At 59.6% G+C, this 18,702-nt stretch overlaps 2 protein-coding genes and 1 long non-coding RNA gene across 4 annotated transcripts; 1 reads left to right on the forward strand and 2 right to left on the reverse strand.

Annotated features, from left to right (window-relative positions):
- Window positions 1–1,638: 1,638 nt before the first annotated feature.
- RABIF (RAB interacting factor) lies at window positions 1,639–5,704 on the forward strand. Its single transcript, XM_084868640.1, has 2 exons — window positions 1,639–1,825; window positions 3,401–5,704. The coding sequence occupies exons 1-2, from the start codon at window positions 1,697–1,699 to the stop codon at window positions 3,644–3,646; spliced, it is 375 nt and encodes a 124-aa protein (XP_084724766.1). The 5' UTR covers window positions 1,639–1,696; the 3' UTR covers window positions 3,647–5,704.
- Window positions 4,375–7,340, reverse strand: LOC311614112. The gene is made up of 2 exons (XR_014793576.1): window positions 6,263–7,340; window positions 4,375–6,053 (listed from the first exon to the last, which is right to left on the reverse strand). It is a non-coding gene; the product is annotated as an uncharacterized lncRNA (long non-coding RNA).
- Window positions 7,341–7,358: 18 nt separating this feature from the next.
- LOC311614113 (alpha-1,3-mannosyl-glycoprotein 4-beta-N-acetylglucosaminyltransferase-like protein MGAT4E) lies at window positions 7,359–15,631 on the reverse strand. Of its 2 annotated transcripts, XM_084868642.1 has the most exons (5): window positions 15,369–15,631; window positions 11,559–11,687; window positions 11,085–11,187; window positions 8,111–9,777; window positions 7,359–8,064 (listed from the first exon to the last, which is right to left on the reverse strand). In XM_084868642.1, exons 2-4 carry the CDS (start codon window positions 11,661–11,663, stop codon window positions 8,603–8,605), a joined length of 1,383 nt encoding a protein of 460 aa, XP_084724768.1. In that variant the 5' UTR covers window positions 11,664–11,687; window positions 15,369–15,631; the 3' UTR covers window positions 7,359–8,064; window positions 8,111–8,602. The 2 variants fall into 2 exon arrangements, with proteins under 2 accessions (XP_084724768.1, XP_084724767.1); XM_084868641.1 differs by lacking the exons at window positions 7,359–8,064; window positions 15,369–15,631 and having other exon boundaries at window positions 8,096–9,777; window positions 11,559–11,833.
- Between the last annotated feature and the right edge of the window lie 3,071 nt (window positions 15,632–18,702).

Below are 18,702 nucleotides of genomic sequence, written 5' to 3' on the forward strand. Positions count from 1 at the left end.
TGAGTTTGCCATATCCGTTGACTCCTCTAACGCTTGGATTGTCCTTGAACCCTGAAGGGAATCAAGAAGAAGCTCATTTAGTATGCACTTGAATTTCAGGGTTTTAATCATCCCAGCCCCTCCATTTGCTTCAGTTTATGGCACATAATAGAAACAGCTATGCAGAAGTCCAGCTATTCCCAGAGAAGGGGGGGGCAAAGAGGAACTGGTTTGCTGAAGAGCCTGCCAAGCTCTCTCCAGCAGATGGACTGTGCCTGCTGGTGAAACTACAGCTACAAAACATGCCTCTCAGCCAGAGTCCCTGGGGAGACAGACTAGGCGGCTCCTCAAACGAGTTTCAGATCAAATTCTCAGGAGTTCTGCCAAAATCGGTTTGGCTCAGTGGTCGGCCTGCAGACTGAAAGGTCCCAGGTTCGATTCCGGTCAAGGGCATGTACCTTGGTTGTGGGCACATCCCCGGTGGGGGGTGTGCAGGAGGCGGCTGATCGATGATTCTCTCTCATTGATGTTTCTAACGATCCCTCTCTTCCTCTCTGTAAAAAATCAATAAAATATATATTTTTTTAAAAATCAAATTCCCAGGAGTTCTGACATGACACCACAACTGGATGTTTGGCAGTGTTCCCTCCTCATGCTCCCCCAAGGGGTGCCCCTAACCTGGTAGTTCCTCCTGCCTTTCTCTGTCTCTTAACTGGAAGGCAGTCACTTGGTTATCCACCGCGGAAAGCTATCATTCACTTTGTGGGCATGCATTTGATTAGTTTCTGGGTTCTGCATGGTTTTGTTTTATCTCTGTCCCAAATCCATTCCTGTATTTTCACTCCCTTATAGTGCAGGCCTTTCTCGCCCGGACCCGTGGAGCAGTGGCCTCCTGATGTCCTTGCCACCTCTCTTTCTTCCAGCCCAGGCCCTCCGTTTGTGCTGCTAACTTTCCCAGCACAGCTGGGGTCATGGCAGTACCTGACATGCAGCAAGTTTTCAGGAAATGTACAAGTTATTTCTGGCACAAAGTGCCCATCGCCATGGATCCTGGGGGGTTAGCCTGTTATGTGTGCTTGAACACTGAATTGACGGAAGAGGAGGAAATGCAGGTGGGTCATGGGTGGTGGGTGACACCTGGCCTGACCCAGTGGGTGCTGAACCCGCGGCTCTGAACCAAGAACCTGGGGATGTGATGACGGCTGTGCCTGGACCTGTGCTTCCCGGGAGGTCCCCTCTGACCCGGACCCTCCTCGCTGCGCCCGTCCGATGGATGAGCCACAACCACAGGGAGACAGTGGCGGTCCAGCTCGGTCCTAAAGCGCCTCCACCCCTTGGAGAGAGCTCACTGCTTAGCACCGACCGGGCCCTCGGCTTCCGGCTTCCGGCTTCGGAGGGGTGCGTGTCCCCGCGGGTGGGACCCACATTGCCTTCCGTCCCCTCCCGCTCGGCCCTGAATCCACGTCTCCGGAGACAGGGAGGTCCGAGCAGCTCCGATGACCCAATAGTAAGGGAGTCGGGGACTCGTGTCCGCCCTGCCCGGGTCCTGTCACAAAGCCGCCGGCCCCTGCCACTCAGGGCCGCGGGGCGGGCCTGCGCGTGCGCAGTGGAGCCGGCGCGGGCAGAGGGCGCCTGCGCAGGAAGCAGTGGCCGTCCGCCCCGCCCCCTGCGGGAGCCGCGCCTGCGCGGTGCGGGCCCCGGGGCAGCGGCGGCGGTGATGGAGCCCGCGGAGGCGCCGCCGAGCGAGCTGGTGTCGGCGGAGGGCCGGAACCGGAAGGCGGTGCTGTGCCAGCGCTGCGGCTCGCGGGTGCTGCAGCCGGGCGCGGCGCTCTTCTCCCGCCGGCAGGTAGGCGCCGGGCGGGGGCGAGCCTCCGCGCCGGGGACCCGGGTCCTGCTTCCTCCGGGGCGCGGGCCTCAGTGCCCTCCTTCCGCCGTCCCCGCGGGCGCCAAGGCGGAGGGGATGTCCCGCTGACCTGCCGCGGGAGAGGGCGGTTAGTCCGCACTGTGTGCGCGCCCGGCCCCCGGGTTCTCTTCCCTGATTCTCTCCCGGGGGCTCCGCCCGCAGCGCCGGTCCCTGGGGCCCGGGTTCCGCTAAGGCGGGGACGCAGTTAACGGGGCCGGGGGCACCCCACACCTGGGGTCCCATCCCTGGTACCTCACACCTGGGACCTCACACCTGGGATTCTACACCTGGGACCTCACACCTGGGGTCCCACAGCTGAGACCTCATTCCACACCTGAGACTTCACACGTGGGGTCCCGGCCGGGGCTGTGACACTGGTCGTTTTTACCGCTGCACCAGGAGGCCTGTGTCCCGCCAGTTCTCACTCGGGGTCTTTCCTGAGCTGAGGTCGCAGCGACACCGGAGCAGTGGGGGTACCTAGCGGCTCCCAGCACAGGTGTCGCCTCCAGGGCCCTGACCTCGGGGCCTCCACAGGGCCTGCCGGGCTCCAGGGCACAGGAGTGAGCACCGCTGGGTGGAAGGGTTGTCGCAGAATTTGTGACCAGGTTTTAAAACCACCACAAGTCCTCAGAGGAAGGGAGAAGTTAGAGACAAGGTAACAGAAGTTTACTCTCTGTTGTAACAGTTTCCATTCTCATCTACATTGTAGCATGCTTGCCAAGCTAAGAAAGACCCAACTAAGGAGGTTACTTTTGAGCTAAATATTAAAAAGAGGGGCTGGCCTTGCCAAGACCCGAGGGCAGAGTAGACTTACCCTGCGTGTGGCTGGAGCAGGGTAAGCTCGGGTGAGGTTAGAAGCCCAAGGTCAGGATAGCAGTGAAGACAAGTTACCAACGCAGCTGGTTAGAGTTTCCTTTTTTTGTTGTTTTTTAATTTATTGATTTTTTACAGAGAGGAAGGGAAAGGGATAGAGAGAAACATCGATCAGGTGGCTCCTGCACACCCCCCCGCAACCAAGATCCATGCCCTTGACCGGAATCGAACCCTGGACCCTTCAATCCACAGGTCTAGGCTCTATCCACTGAGCCACACCGGTCAGGGCCAGAGTTCCTTTTTCAACCTCTTTAGAATCAGGGCACAGCCCTAGCTGATTTGGCTGAGTGGGTGGAGCGTCGGCCTGTGGACTGAAGGGTCCCAGGTTCGATTCCAGTCAAGGGCATGTGCCTTGGTTTCAGGCACAACCCCAGTGGGGAGTGTGCAGGAGGCAGCTGATCGATATTTCTAACTCTCTCCCTTCCTCTCTATGAAAAAAATCAATAAAATATATTTTAAAAAATAAAATAAAAAGAATCAGGGCACAGAGCCCAGGCAACAGAGGAGCCACCCGCATCCTGGTCTGTCCCTGACGGGACTGCGTGTCTGGTTTGTGGGGGCACCGCGTGCAGTCCACGGCACGTGGGGTGCTGGCGTGACGGGTGCTCAGCGTGGCTGGCGTTCCTGTGTCTCTCCCCCCTGCAGCTCTTCCTGCCCTCCATGAGGAAGAAGCCGGCCCTGGCTGACGGCGGCAGCCCTGACGGGGACCTCCTGCAGGAGCACTGGCTGGTGGAGGACATGTTCACCTTCGAGAACGTGGGCTTCACCAAGGACGTGGGCAACGTCAAGTTCCTGGTGTGCGCCGACTGCGAGATCGGGCCCATCGGCTGGCACTGCCTGGACGACAAGCACAGCTTCTATGTGGCCTTGGAACGGGTCTCCCACGAGTGACGGGGGCGGGGGGGGTGGGCTCCGCGGCACCCCCAGGCGTCAGAGCCGCCCCGTCCCAAGAACTGGCTTTTAACCCAGTGCCACGGCTCTGCCGCTCGTCTCTGCCCTCCTGGCGGGCGTGGACGCATCCCGCCGAATGGGCGGGGACAGTCCTGCTTCCCCGGAGCCTGGCGCACATGCCTCTTCTAGTTCCCGGAGCACCATGCTGCGCCTAAGCTCCCGCCCCCTCCCCCCAGCTGCGGACATGGGGCGCGCCCCGCCCTTCTCCTCTCACCCCTGCATCCTGCTGGGCTCTCCTTTACCCAGGGCTCCCTGGCTGCCTGCTCTGGACGGGCACCGCTCTCCCTTCAGCCATGGCCACAGCGGTGCTCACGTGCTGATAGTCCAGGCTTTGCCTCTCTCTCCATCCCAGAAGGCACGCGGGCGGCTGAGAGCAGCGCTGCCGTGTGGCTGATTGCACACAGGCGTTTATTCATTCTTTTTAAACGCGTGGCCTTGGCAGGCTTTGCTATTTAGGCTCCTGATCAGGAATGCCGAGGTGCACCGAGGTGCCAGGTGTGAGAACCTCGCCTCCAGGTTGTCAGAAGCCCTTCGTGGTGAAGATGAAGGCGGCCCCTCTTCCCTCCCAACCCCGATGAGGTTTACAGCCTGTCCGACTTTCAGCCCCATCCTGTTTCCCTAGGAACTAAGACCCTGAATGTGGGGGGGTCTAAGAGGCCCTTAGTAGGCTTTTCTGGACAAGTGAATGCTTCCTTTGTTCTCAGGAAAGACTTCCTTAATGGATAATGTCTTTGCTGAACCTGCTGGGCCCGGTTCATTTGGAATCTCTGCGTCAGCCCACAGGTTCCTCCCCGTCACCCACCGCTCAGACCTGAGAGGCCTGGCATTGCAGGAGGACTAACCGGAGGCTGCCTCTCTGCCGTCCGTCTGTCCCCTCCCCCCAGAGCTTCCTCTAAGGGGTCCCTCGCCGACATGTGAGCCTTGGGCATGGTTCTGCGACCAGCCTGCCTCCTCCTGCTCGGTCAGAGCCCCAGTGAGCTCCCGCAGAAGGGAGAGAGCCATTCTCTAGACAAGCTGTCTAGGGTCCATGGTTATGGCGTTTACAGAAAGACCGCTGGGAGAATTCTCCACTCAGGTTGGAAGGGACAAAGCCAAGCAGAGGCCTCTGTGGGCGAGGGGCCCCTCCCGGCACAGCCAAGTCCAGGCGAAGCATTTTCTAAAACCGGGCTCTGACTTTTTCCTTTTTTAATCACAGAAATCGTACCCATTCGTTGCAGATACACACAAAAAGGGGCATAAACATCTTTTAATCCCTCGTAGTTCCACATCCACAGCTGGTAATGCTGCATATGTCCATCTCAATGTTTTCTACGCGTATGTGTACAGCTTAAAACAAACATGAGCCCATACTGGGCTCGGTTATAGCTAGCTTTCTCCACTTTACCACATGCCAACTTCTCTTGCGTGTAGCTCTCCCTGGTGTCCGCCCTCGTGTTTAGCGTGCCATTGTATGTCTGTGTTTATGTAAGCAGTCCCCTGTTAGATTGCAGCTAGACGCACGTTCCCAATGGTTCCCTCGGGGTAGGAAGTGGGATGGCAGGGTCTGCTGTGCACATGCCTCAGATCTGGCCGCGCCACTTACCCCCCAGAGGGAGGCAGACTCCCGCTGCTGAACTGTTCCAACGCCGGGCACGAGTTCTCTTTAGAAGAGCACTTGGTCCTGGTCACGTGACTCAGTTGGTTAGAGTGCCGTCCAGATACGTCCGGGTTGCGGGTCCAACCTCCAGTCGGGGTATAGATGCAAGAATCAACCAGTGAATGCACCGATATGTGGAACAACGAATCGACGTTTCTCTCAAAAAAAAATACATATTGTCACTTTAATAGAAACAATAGTCTCGTTTTTATTTGCATTTGTTATTTCTAATGAAGTTTTTATATACTTAGTAGTGATTTGTATTTCTTTTGAGAATTGCCAAACACTGTTGCCCAGTAGCCAAAGAGTATCAGGCTGTTATCAGTTTGATTTGAAAGAAATAAAGGCATTTAAACAATGGACATTACACTCCTGTACGTCCTTGGAAAGAACATATAATTTTAGACGCCAGAGGAGAGCTGAAACTTGAGATTGACCTTGAGGTCTGTCAACGCACTGGTTAATCAGTCATCTCTTGGTCTCCCTCACACCATAAGGCAGGGGAGGCACACTCTGTTTTGAGGAGAGAAAGTTGCCTTTCTGTGGGGGAGAGGTTGATTTTCCGAAGGACTCGTTCCTACAAAATTCTTTTTTAGCACAGAACCAAAGCTGGACAGTGGTGTGGCGACATTTTACTGAGCCAAACCAGTCCTGGCTGGACAGAATACTTTTTAAGTCAAGACATCAGCCCTAGCCAGTGTGGCTCAGCACCTAGAGTAGGGGTGTCGAACTCAATCAGAGAAGGGGCCAAAATCTAAAATCCAGCCTAAATCGCGGGCCGAATGGTTTACTGAACAGTCATAAACTGACAATGTCATAAACTGACAGCGGAGTGCAGTGATGACAGCGCGGTGCGGGCCACATTGCAAGGCCTGGCGGGCTGGATTTGGCCCGTGGGCCTTGTGTTTGACACATGTGACCTAGAGCATCAGCCTGCGGACTGAAGGATCCCAGGTTCGATTATGGTCACGTGCACATTCCTCAGATGGAGGCTGGAGCCCCAACCTTGGTTTGGGCTTATGTGGGAGGCAGCCAACCGATGGGTCTCTCATATCCATGTTTCTCTGTTCTCTCCCCGCTCCCAATCTCTAAAAACCAATGGAAAATATATCGAATGAGGATTAACAAAAAAAATTTTTTTTAATCCAATAACCAAAATTAATAATTCAGTGGGAGGTTTTAGCAGCCAATTAGGCACAGCCTTGTAAAGGTTCTAGTGAAAGCCATTGAAAGTGTACCTGCCCCCAAGCATCCTGTACTCAATTTCAATGTCAGCCGGAAACCTGCACTTTGCTTGTCCTCCCTCTTGGCAGCCAGCAGAGGGCAGTAGAGGCTGCAGCCACAGGCCTGTCCGCCGGGCCAGCTTCCCATTCAGGGCCCGGCCCAGTCCAGGCCTTGTGGTCCCAGGATTCTGGAGGACAGGGATGCTTAGTTTCTGTTCTTTTTAAGCTCCTGTGAGCTTCAGGCCTGCCTGGAAAGGCCTCTGGGGGTCTAGTGGTCAGCATCAACCTGGGGGGTTACTTAACGAATTAGCATTCGTCTGAGGGGCCTGCTTGAGACAAGGCCCTCGGCCTGCGTGAGCGCCCTGTCTTGATCCCTCCGAAGCTGCGTCATGGCTGTTGACTTTCCACGTGAGACTGTGCGTCGGCAGAGCTGTTCCGGCTGACTCTCAGCCTCCGGGTTCCCTGGGACCCAAGGGCTCGGGTTAGGGGTGGAGCTGGGGCTCGGTTGGCAGGGAAAGTGCTTGGGAAAACCTGCCCGGCACACGTTCAAGGATGGGCCTGTGTCTGCTCGGCCTGTAGGGCTGGCTCGACTGGTCTCTTCACCCAGAAACCAGGAGCTGACCTTCTCCCTCTGGTCTTTCCAGCACAGCCACCCAGGGAGGCAGGCTCGAGGCCGGATGAGCTAATCATTTGCATAAACTCCCTGCCGGGACCTCCCCTCAGGCCCCAAACCAGAAAAGAAGTGGAGACCAGGGAGGCTGCTCACCAACCTACAAGGCACCAGAGGAGGAAGTCCAAGGTCACTCACCCATCCCAGACCCTCCCCCCCCCCCCCAACCAGGTTACATCCCCACAGGCAGGTCACGTAGTTTGAAGCCAGAGCTGTGGACAGAGCGGAGGTGACCGCCTGGGATCTCATGGTCAGGGAGTCAGGGTTCCAGGGGTGTGATGAATGTCTGTGACCCTGTGTCCCTGCCGCCTGACCTGCACCATGAGGCTCGGTCTTCCTTCCCAGGGACAGAAGGAACAAGAAACAAAACTTGGTGGCCGAGTTCCGGCCTCGGCCTGGAGCCGGGCCTGCCTCTGCCACACACACACACACACACACACACACACACACACACACACGAGGACGCTGCCCCCAGGCCTTCAGGTGGGAAAATCCGCCCTTCCCCGCCTACTGGGGGCGGGGCCGAGCATCCTACCTGCCTGGGCCTGTCCTACCCACCCGTCTGGGTCCCTGAAGCTCCTGGGCAGGAGGGACGGGCTGGGAGGGCAGAGGGCGGAGTGTGCATCCCTCTGAAGTCACCGCTCACCCCTCATCTACCCCCCTCTCCACCCCCACTGTGCGGAGCGGTCCTGGCCGGCGAGGTGGCCGGCGAGGGGGGGAAAGAGGTGGGCCCAGCAGTGGGCTCGCCCCTGAACCTCATTACCCCATCCTCCGAGGGCGAGGGCTCCCCACAGAGGCTGCAGGGGACACGTTTGCCAGAGGCCCTCACCTCTCTCCCCACGCAGGGGACACTCACGTTTGCCAGAGGCCCTCACCTCTCTCCCCACGCAGGGGAGACTCAGTAAACATTTGGAAAATGATCCCAGCCGGCGTGGCTCAGTGGTTGAGCATCGATCCAAGAACCAGGAGGTCACGGTTTGATTCCCAGTCAGGGCACATACCCAGGTTGTGGGCTCCATCCCCAGGGTGGGGCGTGCAGGAGGCAGCCGATCCCTGATTCTCTCATCATTGATGTTTCTATCTCTCCGTCCCTCTCACTTCCTCTCTGAAAATCAATAAAATCTTTTTTTGTAAAAAAAAAAAAAAAAAGGACAGAACAGACGGTATGAGTCAGTCGTCCGGGAACAAAGGGAAGGGACAGGCCTCCTGACGCCTCTGCAGAACGGGACACGTGATGGAGCCGGCTCCCTCTGCCCTCCCCCCTCTGCCCTCTGACCTCTGACCTCTCCCCTCCTCCTGCCCATCAGCGGGCCTGGAATGAAACGGCGTCTGGGCTCTCATTGTTCGCACCCTTGACCGATTTATCTTCACCCCCAAGCCGTCACGGCCGCGGGCCTGGCGCTCTCCTCCTCCCAGAGGTAGACGTGCCTGACCATGAGCCCGCCCGGCTGGTCGGCGTTCACCACCAGCTTCACGCAGCTCACGTTGGACCCCGCGGCCTCCGGCAGCACCTCCTCGTCCAGCTGTCCCTCGCGCAGTGGGCCCAGCAGGACGAAGCTGGTGCAGAACGCGGGCACCCCCTCGGGGCCGCGGCCCAGCTCCACCTGCCCCCGCCGCAGCGCGTGCATGCCCTCCACCAGCGTGCCCGTGAGCACCTGCACGCGGCTCAGGCTGGCCGGCCGGTTCAGGATCACCGTGAGGTGGCTGCCGGCGCTGACGTTGTGGGTCCAGAAGAAGGACTCGTCCAGGGTGTAGGCCTCCCAGGGGGCGTGGACGCCGAGGACCCTCATGTCGGTGAACACGGCCCCCGGCGGGTTGTGGGGGCCGGGGCGCGGAGCCGCCGGCCTGGCCTTGGCCTTGGCCTTGGCCTTGGCCTTGGGGCCCCGGGCGGCCCGGCGGTAGGAGACCCGGTAGTAAAAGAGGAAAGGCCTGAAGAGGATGGGCGGCCGCTGGGCCTGCAGGACGCTGAAGTGCGGGATCAGCCGGCCCAGGGGCTGGTCCTGGCGGAAGAGCAGGAGGAAGTGGGCCAGCCGGGGCAGGTCGCCCGCCCGGAACAGCTTGGCCAGGGAGGCGCGGTTGGAGAACTCCAGCAGCGCCCACGGGCGCGCGCGCAAGGCCCACACCTTCCGACGGAGGTGGGCGAGGAAGCCCGGCGCGCAGTAGACGTTGTCCCGCAGCAGGAGGAAGTAGTCCGAGTGCCCGGCGGCGGAGCTCGCCAGGAAGGCGTGGTCGGCGTTCTGCTGGGAGACGGCGTCCCCCCAGCGGGCCTCCCGGCCCCCGATGGCCGGACCGGCCGAGGAGTAGGCGTCCGGGGGCGTGTGGATCAGCACCAGCCGCCCCGCCAGGACGTGGGGGCCGAAGAGGCGGGCGACCCGGGCCGTGGTCTCCCGGAGCCAGGCCACGTCGTCGTCCGCGAGGTGCACCAGCACCGTGAGGTGTTTCTGCTCGGCCGTGGAGGAGGCGCGGAACAGGGAGCTCAGCGTGTACAGGAGGCCGTAGGGGTCCCGGCCCGGCCCCGAGGAGATGCCCACCGTCAGCCACGCTGGGGAGTAACAGGGACCGCGGTCAGGCCCGTGGGGGGGGGGGAGGGGGGGGAGGTTGTCAAGGGAGCGGGTGTGAGTTCTTTGGGGCTCTTCTCTTCCTTTCTTCCCCTCCTATTTTCTTTTTATTATTATTATTATTACTTTTAAATATATTTCATTGTTTTTTTACACATAGGAAGGAAGAGGGATAGAGAATTAGAAACATCAATGAGAGAGAAACACCGACCAGCTGCCTCCTGCACGCCCCCCACTGGGGATGTGCCCGCAACCAAGGTCCATGCTCTTGACCGGAATCAAACCTGGGACCTTTCAGTCCGCAGGCTGACGCTCTATCCACTGAGCCACACTGGTTTCAGCTATTTTTTTTTATTATTAATTTTTTTTTTTTTTTTGATGTCAGAGAGGGAGAGGGAGGGAAAGGGGGAGAGATATAGAAACATCAATGAGAGCCGAAACCGGTGTGGCTCAGTGGCTGGAGCGCCGGCCTGCGAACTGAAAGGTCCCGGGTTCGATTCCGGTCAAGGGCACACGCCAAGATTGTGGGCTCGATCCCCAATGGGGGCGTGCAGGAGGCAGCCGGTCCATGATTCTCTTCTCTCCTTGATGTTTCTATCTCTCTCTCCCTCTCCCTTCCTCTCTGAAATCAATAAAGAAATATATATTAAAAAAAAAAAAAAAAGAAAGAAAAGAAAAGAAAAGAGAGGGGGATCACTTGGAATGACACAGGAAGATCGGAGGGGGCAATCAAGGTGACACAGGAGGATCAAAAGGGGATACTAAAATGGTAATCCCCCTCTGATTCTTCTGTGCCATTTTGATCCCCCCCTCTAATCCCCCCTGTGTCATTTTAAGTGATCTCCCTCCCCCCACAATAAAAAAGAAAAATAATAATAAAAAGAAAAAAAGAAAAAGAAGAAAAGAAAAGGCACTTCTACAAGCCAGGAACCCAAGGTTTCCCACTACTGATGGTGTGACCGCTCCCAAGTCCCTTCACCCCTGAGCCTCCTTCCTGATCCGTAAACCGGAGGGGGTGGGACCCTGTGACGCTAAGGCCTGTCCTGTCCCCGTGTTCTCTAATCCCGCGATTCTGCTTCCCTGGAGCAGGTAGCTGTGTCCGCCCGCCCTCCCGGGGCCTGCCGGGCAGGTGACTCGGCGGGGAGGACATCACCAGATTCCGATATTCCCTGGCAAAGGGCTGAGCATCTTCTCTCCTCCCTCTCTCCCTCCTCGCTGCCTGACTTCCCGGGACGCCCCTGCCTCCCGTGAACCCCATTCCCGCCCCCCCGTCCCCACCCCCGGAACTCACTCTTCCTTCTCTGCTGGATCCTTTTCATGTACGTGGCAGTGAGGTCCTGCCAGTTGGCTGGTGATCTCGGGGCCTTCCTCCCGCCATAACGGTCCCGGGGCGTCTACAAAAGCAAAGCATGGACCTTCTTTCAGGAAGAGAACCAGGGTTAGCTGGGGGGGGGGGGGGGGCGCCCCAGAGCATCCCGGGGGGGGGGGGGGGGGGGAGCGGGTCCCCCAGGTGAGTCCCGGGCACTCTCAGGAAGGCTGACTGCCGCCCAAGGATCCAGGCTCCAGCTGGGTTTGCTGCCTTCCTTCCTTCCTTCGCTCCCTCAGCCCGTGGAGGGAGGATGGGAAGGGGGATGGACCAGCCGGCCCCCGTCCCCGCCCACCCCCTCTGGAGCTTCCTGCTCTCAGGTGGAGGGGACGGGCACTTTGGGAGTCTGCCTCCTCTCCCCCCATCCTCCGTTCCCTCTGAGAGCCACGGGGCCGTTACATGTCGATCCTGGTCCATGTCCCCGGGGATCTGCAGAGTGAGGAAGAGCCACAGGAACCCGGCGGCCAGGGAGGTGAAGAGGCAGTGTCGGAGGGAGCACCGCATGGTGTCGGGGCTGGCTCTCGGCTCCTGCAGCCAAAAGTGGACACGCACCCTGGGGACGGCCCGGCCGGTCCCCGCCGACAGCTCCCCTCCTCCCCCCGAGAGCCTCATCCTGGAGCCCTGCAGGCCCTTCCCTTCCTCTTCTTTTTATTTTATTTTTAAAATAAAGTATGTTTTTTAAAATATGTTTTTTAAAATATATATTTTATTGATTTTTTACAGAGAGGAAGGGAGAGGGAGAGAGAGAAACATCGATCAGCTACCTCCCACACACTCCCCACTGGGGATGTGCCCGCAACCAAGGTCCATGCCCTTGACCTGAATTGAACTTGGGATCGTTGAGTCCGCAGGCCGACGCTCTAGCCACTGAGCCACACGGGTTAGGGCCAATGCTCTTGTCTTGAGACAAACTGGCCAGGGCTCAAGCCTGTCTTTTCATTTGAGCTGGGACCTCAGGGACTATCCGTGCTGACCCTTCCAGGCGGGGGGCTGCCTGTCCTGGGACCTGCTGACTTCTCTGTGCTGCTTTCACTTTGCCAGCATGTTTCCCTCTCAGGGAGAGTGCCAGCTGCACACGCACATGCACACACACACACACACACATGCACACTCACACTCACACATTCACACGCACACTCACACATGCACACGCACACTCACATGCACACGCACACACACGCACACGCACACTCACACATGCACACTCACACATTCACACGCACACTCACACATGCACACGCACACTCACACGCGCACACACACACACTCACACGCACACTCACGCGCGCACACAGGCGCGCACACACACACTCACACACACACTCACACATGCACACTCACACTCACACAGACACACACACACACACACACTCACATGCACACGCACACTCTCAATCACACGCACACAAGGCGGCCCCCTCGGGAATGAGGTCTGTTTACCTCAGAAAACAGATGTTCCTCAGCCCAACCTGCTTTTCCCAGTAGAAGTGAAACTATTGCATCCAACAGCTGAACTTGGTGAAGGGCTGCTAAGTGCTAGTCAACCTGGGGGCCTTTCTTTGCTCTTTAATAAGAAAGTATTTCCATTTCCCTTCATCTCTTCTCCCCCCTCCCCACCCCCCAGTCCGTGATCTTATTCACGGGCCTTGGTCAGCACAGGGTCCTGGGAGCTGGGTGTACACCAGCCCTTTCCTGAGGGTTGGGCTGCTGGAATCCGGCTGGCGCAGCCTCAGACGCCCGCCTGTGCTCCCCTCCTCGGCGGCTTTTCTCCGGGGAGAATGTTTTCCTCTGTCTCTACGTGACCAGAGGGCAGCCTCTAACGGGCTTGTCACCAGGTCCCGATTCTCACCGGCGCGTTCCGGACACAAAGGAAACCGCGGTCAGCGGTCTCTATGCTTCCTGTCGTGGCCATTCTCTCATCTCCCCATTTCCGTGGAGCCCTGCCAGGTCAGCATTTCAGTGGAGGTTAGCAGGCTCCCCCCCTTAACCATTTAGCTTTAAAAATTATTATTATTAATTATTGATGTCAGAGAGGAAGAGAGAGAGAGAGAAACATCCACGAGGAGAGAGAATCATGGATCAGCTGCCTCCTGCACGCCCCACATGGGGATGGAGCCCACAACCTGGGCATGTGCCCTTGACCAGGAATCGAACTGTGACTTCCTGGTTCCTAGGTGGACGCCCAACCATTGAGCCACACTGGCCAGGCCCATGTGGTAGGAGTTATTAAAATACAGCAGTAGTAGGGGTTCACAGATAAAAACTTTTCTTTCCAGGCTTTTTTGTCAGAGGTGATTCAGATACCAACCACTTTAAGAAATAGGCTGGCCCTAGTCAGCTTGGCTCAGCGGATAGAGCGTCGGCCTGCAGACTGAGGGGTCCCAGGTTTGATTCAGGTCTAGAGCACAGGCCCAGGTTGTAGGGTTGATCCACAGTGGGGGGCGTGCAGGAGGCAGCCGATTCATGATTCTCTCTCATCACGGATGCTTCTATCTCTCCTTCTCCCTTCTTCTCTGAAATCAATAAAAATACATTTTAAAAAGCAGTCTGCCCTAACTGGTGTGGCTCAGTGGATAGAGCGTTGGCCTGCGGACTGAAGGGTCCCAGTTCGATTCTGGTCAAGGGCATGTACCTTGGTTGCAGACACATCCCCAGTGGGGGGGGTGCAGGAGGCAGCTGGTCGATGTTTCTCTCTCATGGATGTTTCTAACTCTCTATCCCTCTCACTTCCTCTCTGTAAAAAATAAATAAAATATATATTAAAAAAAACACACACACAACAAAACCAGACTGCTTTACTCTAGAACATCAGAGCACGGGAGGGTGTATACCATGCGAGGCAGCTTTCCTGTTACAGCCAGAGGTGTCCACACCGTGGCTCTGTCCCCTCAGGGCCCCCCCCCCCGCCCGTGTCCTTTACCTGTCACTCTGGGGCACCAGCATCCGGCCCTCCGACCCCCACAGGCGACCACAGAGGTGAGGATGTGGGTGCCCAGGACCCAGTGTAGGTGTCTGAACAGGGGTGGGCGGGAGGGGGCTGGCAATTACCCAGAGGCCCCTTCAGGTCTCCACCCTGAACCAGGCTGCCTCTGTGATGTGGCCCCTGTGCACTGCTCCCCGCCGGCATCACAGGTGCCAGGGGCAGGGCACCCCCAGGGCCAGGGCGCCCGCCTTCTCCTTCCTCACCCCTGCAGTGACCCTCCCTTCCCTCCCTGAATTCCATGCCCTCACTTCCTTCCTTTCTCCTCATCTTTTTTAAAAAAATATATATTTTATTGTTTTTTTACAGAGAGGAAGGGAGTGGGATAGAGTTAGAAACATCGATGAGAGAGGAACATCGACCAGCTGCCTCTTGCACACCCCGTACTGGGGATGTGCCCGCAACCAAGGTACATGTATTGCCGTCATTATTTAATATATTTTTATTGATTTCAGGGAAGGAGGGAGGGAGAGAAACATCAATGATGAGAATCATGATTTGCTGCCTCGTGCACAACCCACACTGGGGATCGAGCCTGCCACCTGGGCCTGTGCCCTGACCAGGAATTGAACCGTGACCTCCTGGTTCCTAGGCCGATGCTCGACCCCTGAGCCACGTTGGCCAGGCCAGTCAAGGGCAAGTGCTATTTTGTGAGGTCACAGATGAGACGGTGTGAAGCTTCTTTGTGGACAGGAGGAGGGGCCGTGGGCGGAAACAGAGGTGGGTTTCTATGTCCCTCCTCTCAGTTCTACAGGCGTCTCGGGGTTTGGGGAAGGCCAGGGGCTCTGGGACCGCCATCCCGGGGGTCACTTTGGCTAATTAACCTCCCTTTCTTTTTAAAATATATTGATTTTTTTTACAGAGAGGAAGGGAGAGGGATAGTCAGAAACATCGATGAGAGAGAAACATCCATCAGCTGCCTCCTGCACGCCCCCTGCTGGGGATGTGCCTGCAACCAAGGCACATGCCCTTGGCCGGAACCGAACCCGGGACCCTTCAGTCCGCAGGCCGACGCTCTATCCGCTGAGCCACACCGGCCAGGGCTAATGAACCTTCCTGAGCCTCAGTTTCTCCATCTGAAAAGTGGTGTCGATGCCCATTCTCGGGGTGGATGTGTCCAGGAGTGGACAACTTTTTCCCTGTCCTCTTCCTGACAGCACAGTGTATCCGGTGCTCACATGGTCCCGTCTGGCCAGGTGGGACTAGCTGTAAGACGTCAGATGCCAGACCTGTGCTCCTTGGGCTGAGGACACACAGTTTGGTTGGACTCTGTGTTTCAAACGAGCTTGGCAGGTTCCATGCTACCTGAGTCCGGATGTAGTTTGTGCAGGGAAGACTGACAGAGAATCCCAAGCCCTCCAAGCCGGGGAGCATGCTGGGAGGGGCCCTCAGCAGAGGGGTGGGGTGGCAGGAGGACCAGAGGATCCAGTTTTCCCTCTGCCTCTCAGCGGTTCCGGGCTGGGAGCCTGGGTCTGGGACCCTGCAAAGAGGCCCAACCTGGGTCCCCTGAGCTGAAGCAGCTGAGTAAGGGTTGCAGGACTGGGGAGGAGGGAATGGAGAGGAGAAAGGGATGGGGATGAGGAGGAAGGTTGGGGAGGAGGAGAGGTGGGGAGGAGGAGAAGTGGGAGGGGTGGGGATAAGGAGGGGGGATGAGAAAGGGTGGAGAGAAGGAAGGGGGAAGAAGGGGAGGGGAGGAGAGAAGGAGGGGTAGGGAGGAAGAGGGTTGGGGAGAAGGAGGGGACGGGATAAGCAGCAGAAGGAGTAGGTGCCCCCCGGACCCAGACCCAGACCCAGCTTCCCAGGGACAGTAGCTCAGAAATGAGGCCCTGGTCCCGGTGGAAGCGGGTCAGCAGGGGGGAGGCTGCCACGGCTGGGCTGGGACAGAACTGGGGGGGGGGGGGGGGGGGGACAGAGGCCAGACCCGCGGAGAAGGGGTGGCGGGTTCCAGGGGGATGAACGGGCCGGGCAATGGGGTGCCCCTGGCCCCCACGTGCTGACCGGCTGTCGCTTTCTCCACCGGAAGCCAGCTTCTCACATCAGGCCCCCACTCCACCCGCAGCCAGCGCTCAAGGCCTCCCCTCCCCTCCCCTGCCCTCCGCAAATATTTGTGCTGGAGCCCACTTCTCCTCCCTCTGCAGCTGAGCTACGGGAGGGATGGGCAGGGGCAGGGAATGTGTGGGCCAGGCAGGGAGGGTGTGGGCCGGGGCTGGGGGCAGAGAAGACTCGGGTAGAGGCCAGCACCCCGTTAAACGCCACCCCCCCCCCCCCCCGCTCCGGAAAAAACGAGGGGACACAATGGCCGGGCAGGAGGCCTCAAAAGCCACTGCATTGTGAGGTCGTGGGGCCTGCGGGCTCCACCCGGAACGTCCGTCCGTCCACCGCCGGGTAGAGGGGCCCGGGCCGGGGACTGGGGGCTTCGCGGGGGGAAAGGGGGAGAGGGAGCAGGACCCCGGACCCCGGACTCCAGGGGGGGAGCTGCGGGCAGAGGGGCCGCCGTCCCGGGAAGGCGCAGACCGGAGGCCCGGGCGGAAGCGAGCCCCAGGAGGCGGCGGGGCGGGTTCGTGGGGGGCGGGGCGGGGCAGCACCCCACACGTGCGCTACGTGCTGCGCGAGCGCCCGGCCCCCGCCCGGCCGCGGGGAGCAGCCCGCCCCTCCTCCTCCCGGGCCGGCGGGGCGCGGGGGCAGGGAAGCTCGTCGCCTCCAAGTCCCCCCAAACCCGGGGCCCTTCGCGACCCCAAAGGGAGGCCGAGCCCGCCCCTCCTAGGTCTTGGGGGCCGGGGAGGGGGGGATGCGGCCCGGGAGCGCGTCCCGAGGCTCCGGCTGCGCGGTTGGTGCGGCGGGGACGGCGGGGCGGGGTGTCGGGAGTACGGGGTACGGGGGATGGGAGGGGAGGGCTCCTGGGGACGTGGCACCGCGAGCCGCGCTGGCTCCGCCCGGGCCCGCAGGCTCCGGCCCTGCTGCCCCCCGGGAGCCCGCGCCGGCCCCGGCCCCACGATCGGAGCCCCGCGGGCGGCAGGTCCCGGGCGGCCGGTCGGCCAGTCCGGCCTCCAGGGCGCCCCGCGGCCGGGACCAGACAATGAGGGAGGGCCCCGCCCCCCAGTGCCCGCGGCCAATGGGCGCCCGCGGCCGGGCCCCGCCCCTCGCGCCCCGCGGCCAATGGGCGCCCGCGGCAGGGCTCTTTAAAAAAAGAAGGTCCGGTTGCGGCGCCAGCTGGCGGATCCCTCCGCCATGTAAACACGCATCATAAAGGCGGGGGCCGCGCCGCCCCCTGACGTCACGGCACCGCCCCCTGACGTCACGACGCCGCTCACCTGGGAGCCCTGCCGGCTGCCCGCGGGGGGCCGCGCGAGGCCGGAAACGGGGGCGCACCTGGGGCCGCGGGCGGAGGGGCGGGGGGCAGCCGGGGGCGGGTGATCTGTGTGCCCCAGCCGAGGGAGAGGCACGATTCACGCGTCTGCAATTTCCCTCCCAACCAGGGGGGTGCCCGCCTGGGTCCGAGGGCGCCGGTGTTAGGTGTGACCGGCCCCCCAAGGCCCCCCAGGACCTCCCAGGGCAGGAACTCAACTCCGAGACCCTCCAAAGCTCAGCCCGCCCCTTTGCAAAGGACCTCGGGATGGCTTTTCTCCCCCGTTTTGTTATGAAAAAGTGCCACATCCTCAGCAAAGTGAACACATTTCTGCATAGAGCCCGGCCTGCAGACTGAAGGGTCCGATTCCGGTCAAGGGCATGTACCTTGGTGGCGGGCACATCCCCAGTGGGGGAGGGGCGGTGCAGGAGGCAGCGGATGGGTGATTCTCATCGATGTTTCTAACTCTCCCTCTCCCTCTCTGTAAAAGATCAGTAAAATATATTAAAACAAAACAAAACATTTCTGCAGCAAATTCCTCCTCTGTGCTCCCCCCTAGAATCCCACCGAGAACATGGGACCACTCGCCGGGCACCTGCGGCTTCCTCTAATGCGCTGCCCCCTGCCCCCGGCTCGGTCTGCGGCCCGTGGGTCCCGGGGGGCCAGGGGAGGGCGGCCTCTGCAGGGACCCCCTCAGCTCTTGAGGGGCCAGTCTTTGTGGGAACTTTTTATGGGGGAGGCGGCTCCCCCGCCCCCCCCCCCCTTTTCTGGCTGAAGCATGCCTAAGGCCCAGGAGCCGGGCTAGGCCTCTGCGGCCTCCTCCTCGGGAGGCCCCAGCAAAGTCCTAGGGGCGGGGGGGCTGCCCTCTGGATAAAATGAGGTCTTTTTAGGGTGGAGTCTTATCTTCTGAGTTTCCTCTCTCCCCATTTTCTGGGGCAGGACCCTAGCAGAAAAAAAAAAAATAGTGCCAAACGTGTTCAAGGCCCAGAGTCCCTCACCCTCTGGGTACCGTCGCCCGCTCTGCAGGACGGGGATACCAGCAGCTCCCGCCCCACAGGATGGCGGCGGAGCTCCGATAAGCCAACAGACTAATGCGGGCCCAGCGTTCCGCGCCCGCAGATAAGGAGCTGTTCATGATGCTCAGACATGCCGGGGCTCAGGGCGGGCACCCCGCTTCCCACGTGTCCCCCCGGGCCTGCGGGGTCTCCCCCTGCACC

The sequence above is a fragment of the Pipistrellus hanaki genome (genome assembly GCF_964339955.1).
Source record: "Pipistrellus hanaki genome assembly, chromosome: 20".
NCBI lineage: Eukaryota > Metazoa > Chordata > Mammalia > Chiroptera > Vespertilionidae > Pipistrellus > Pipistrellus hanaki.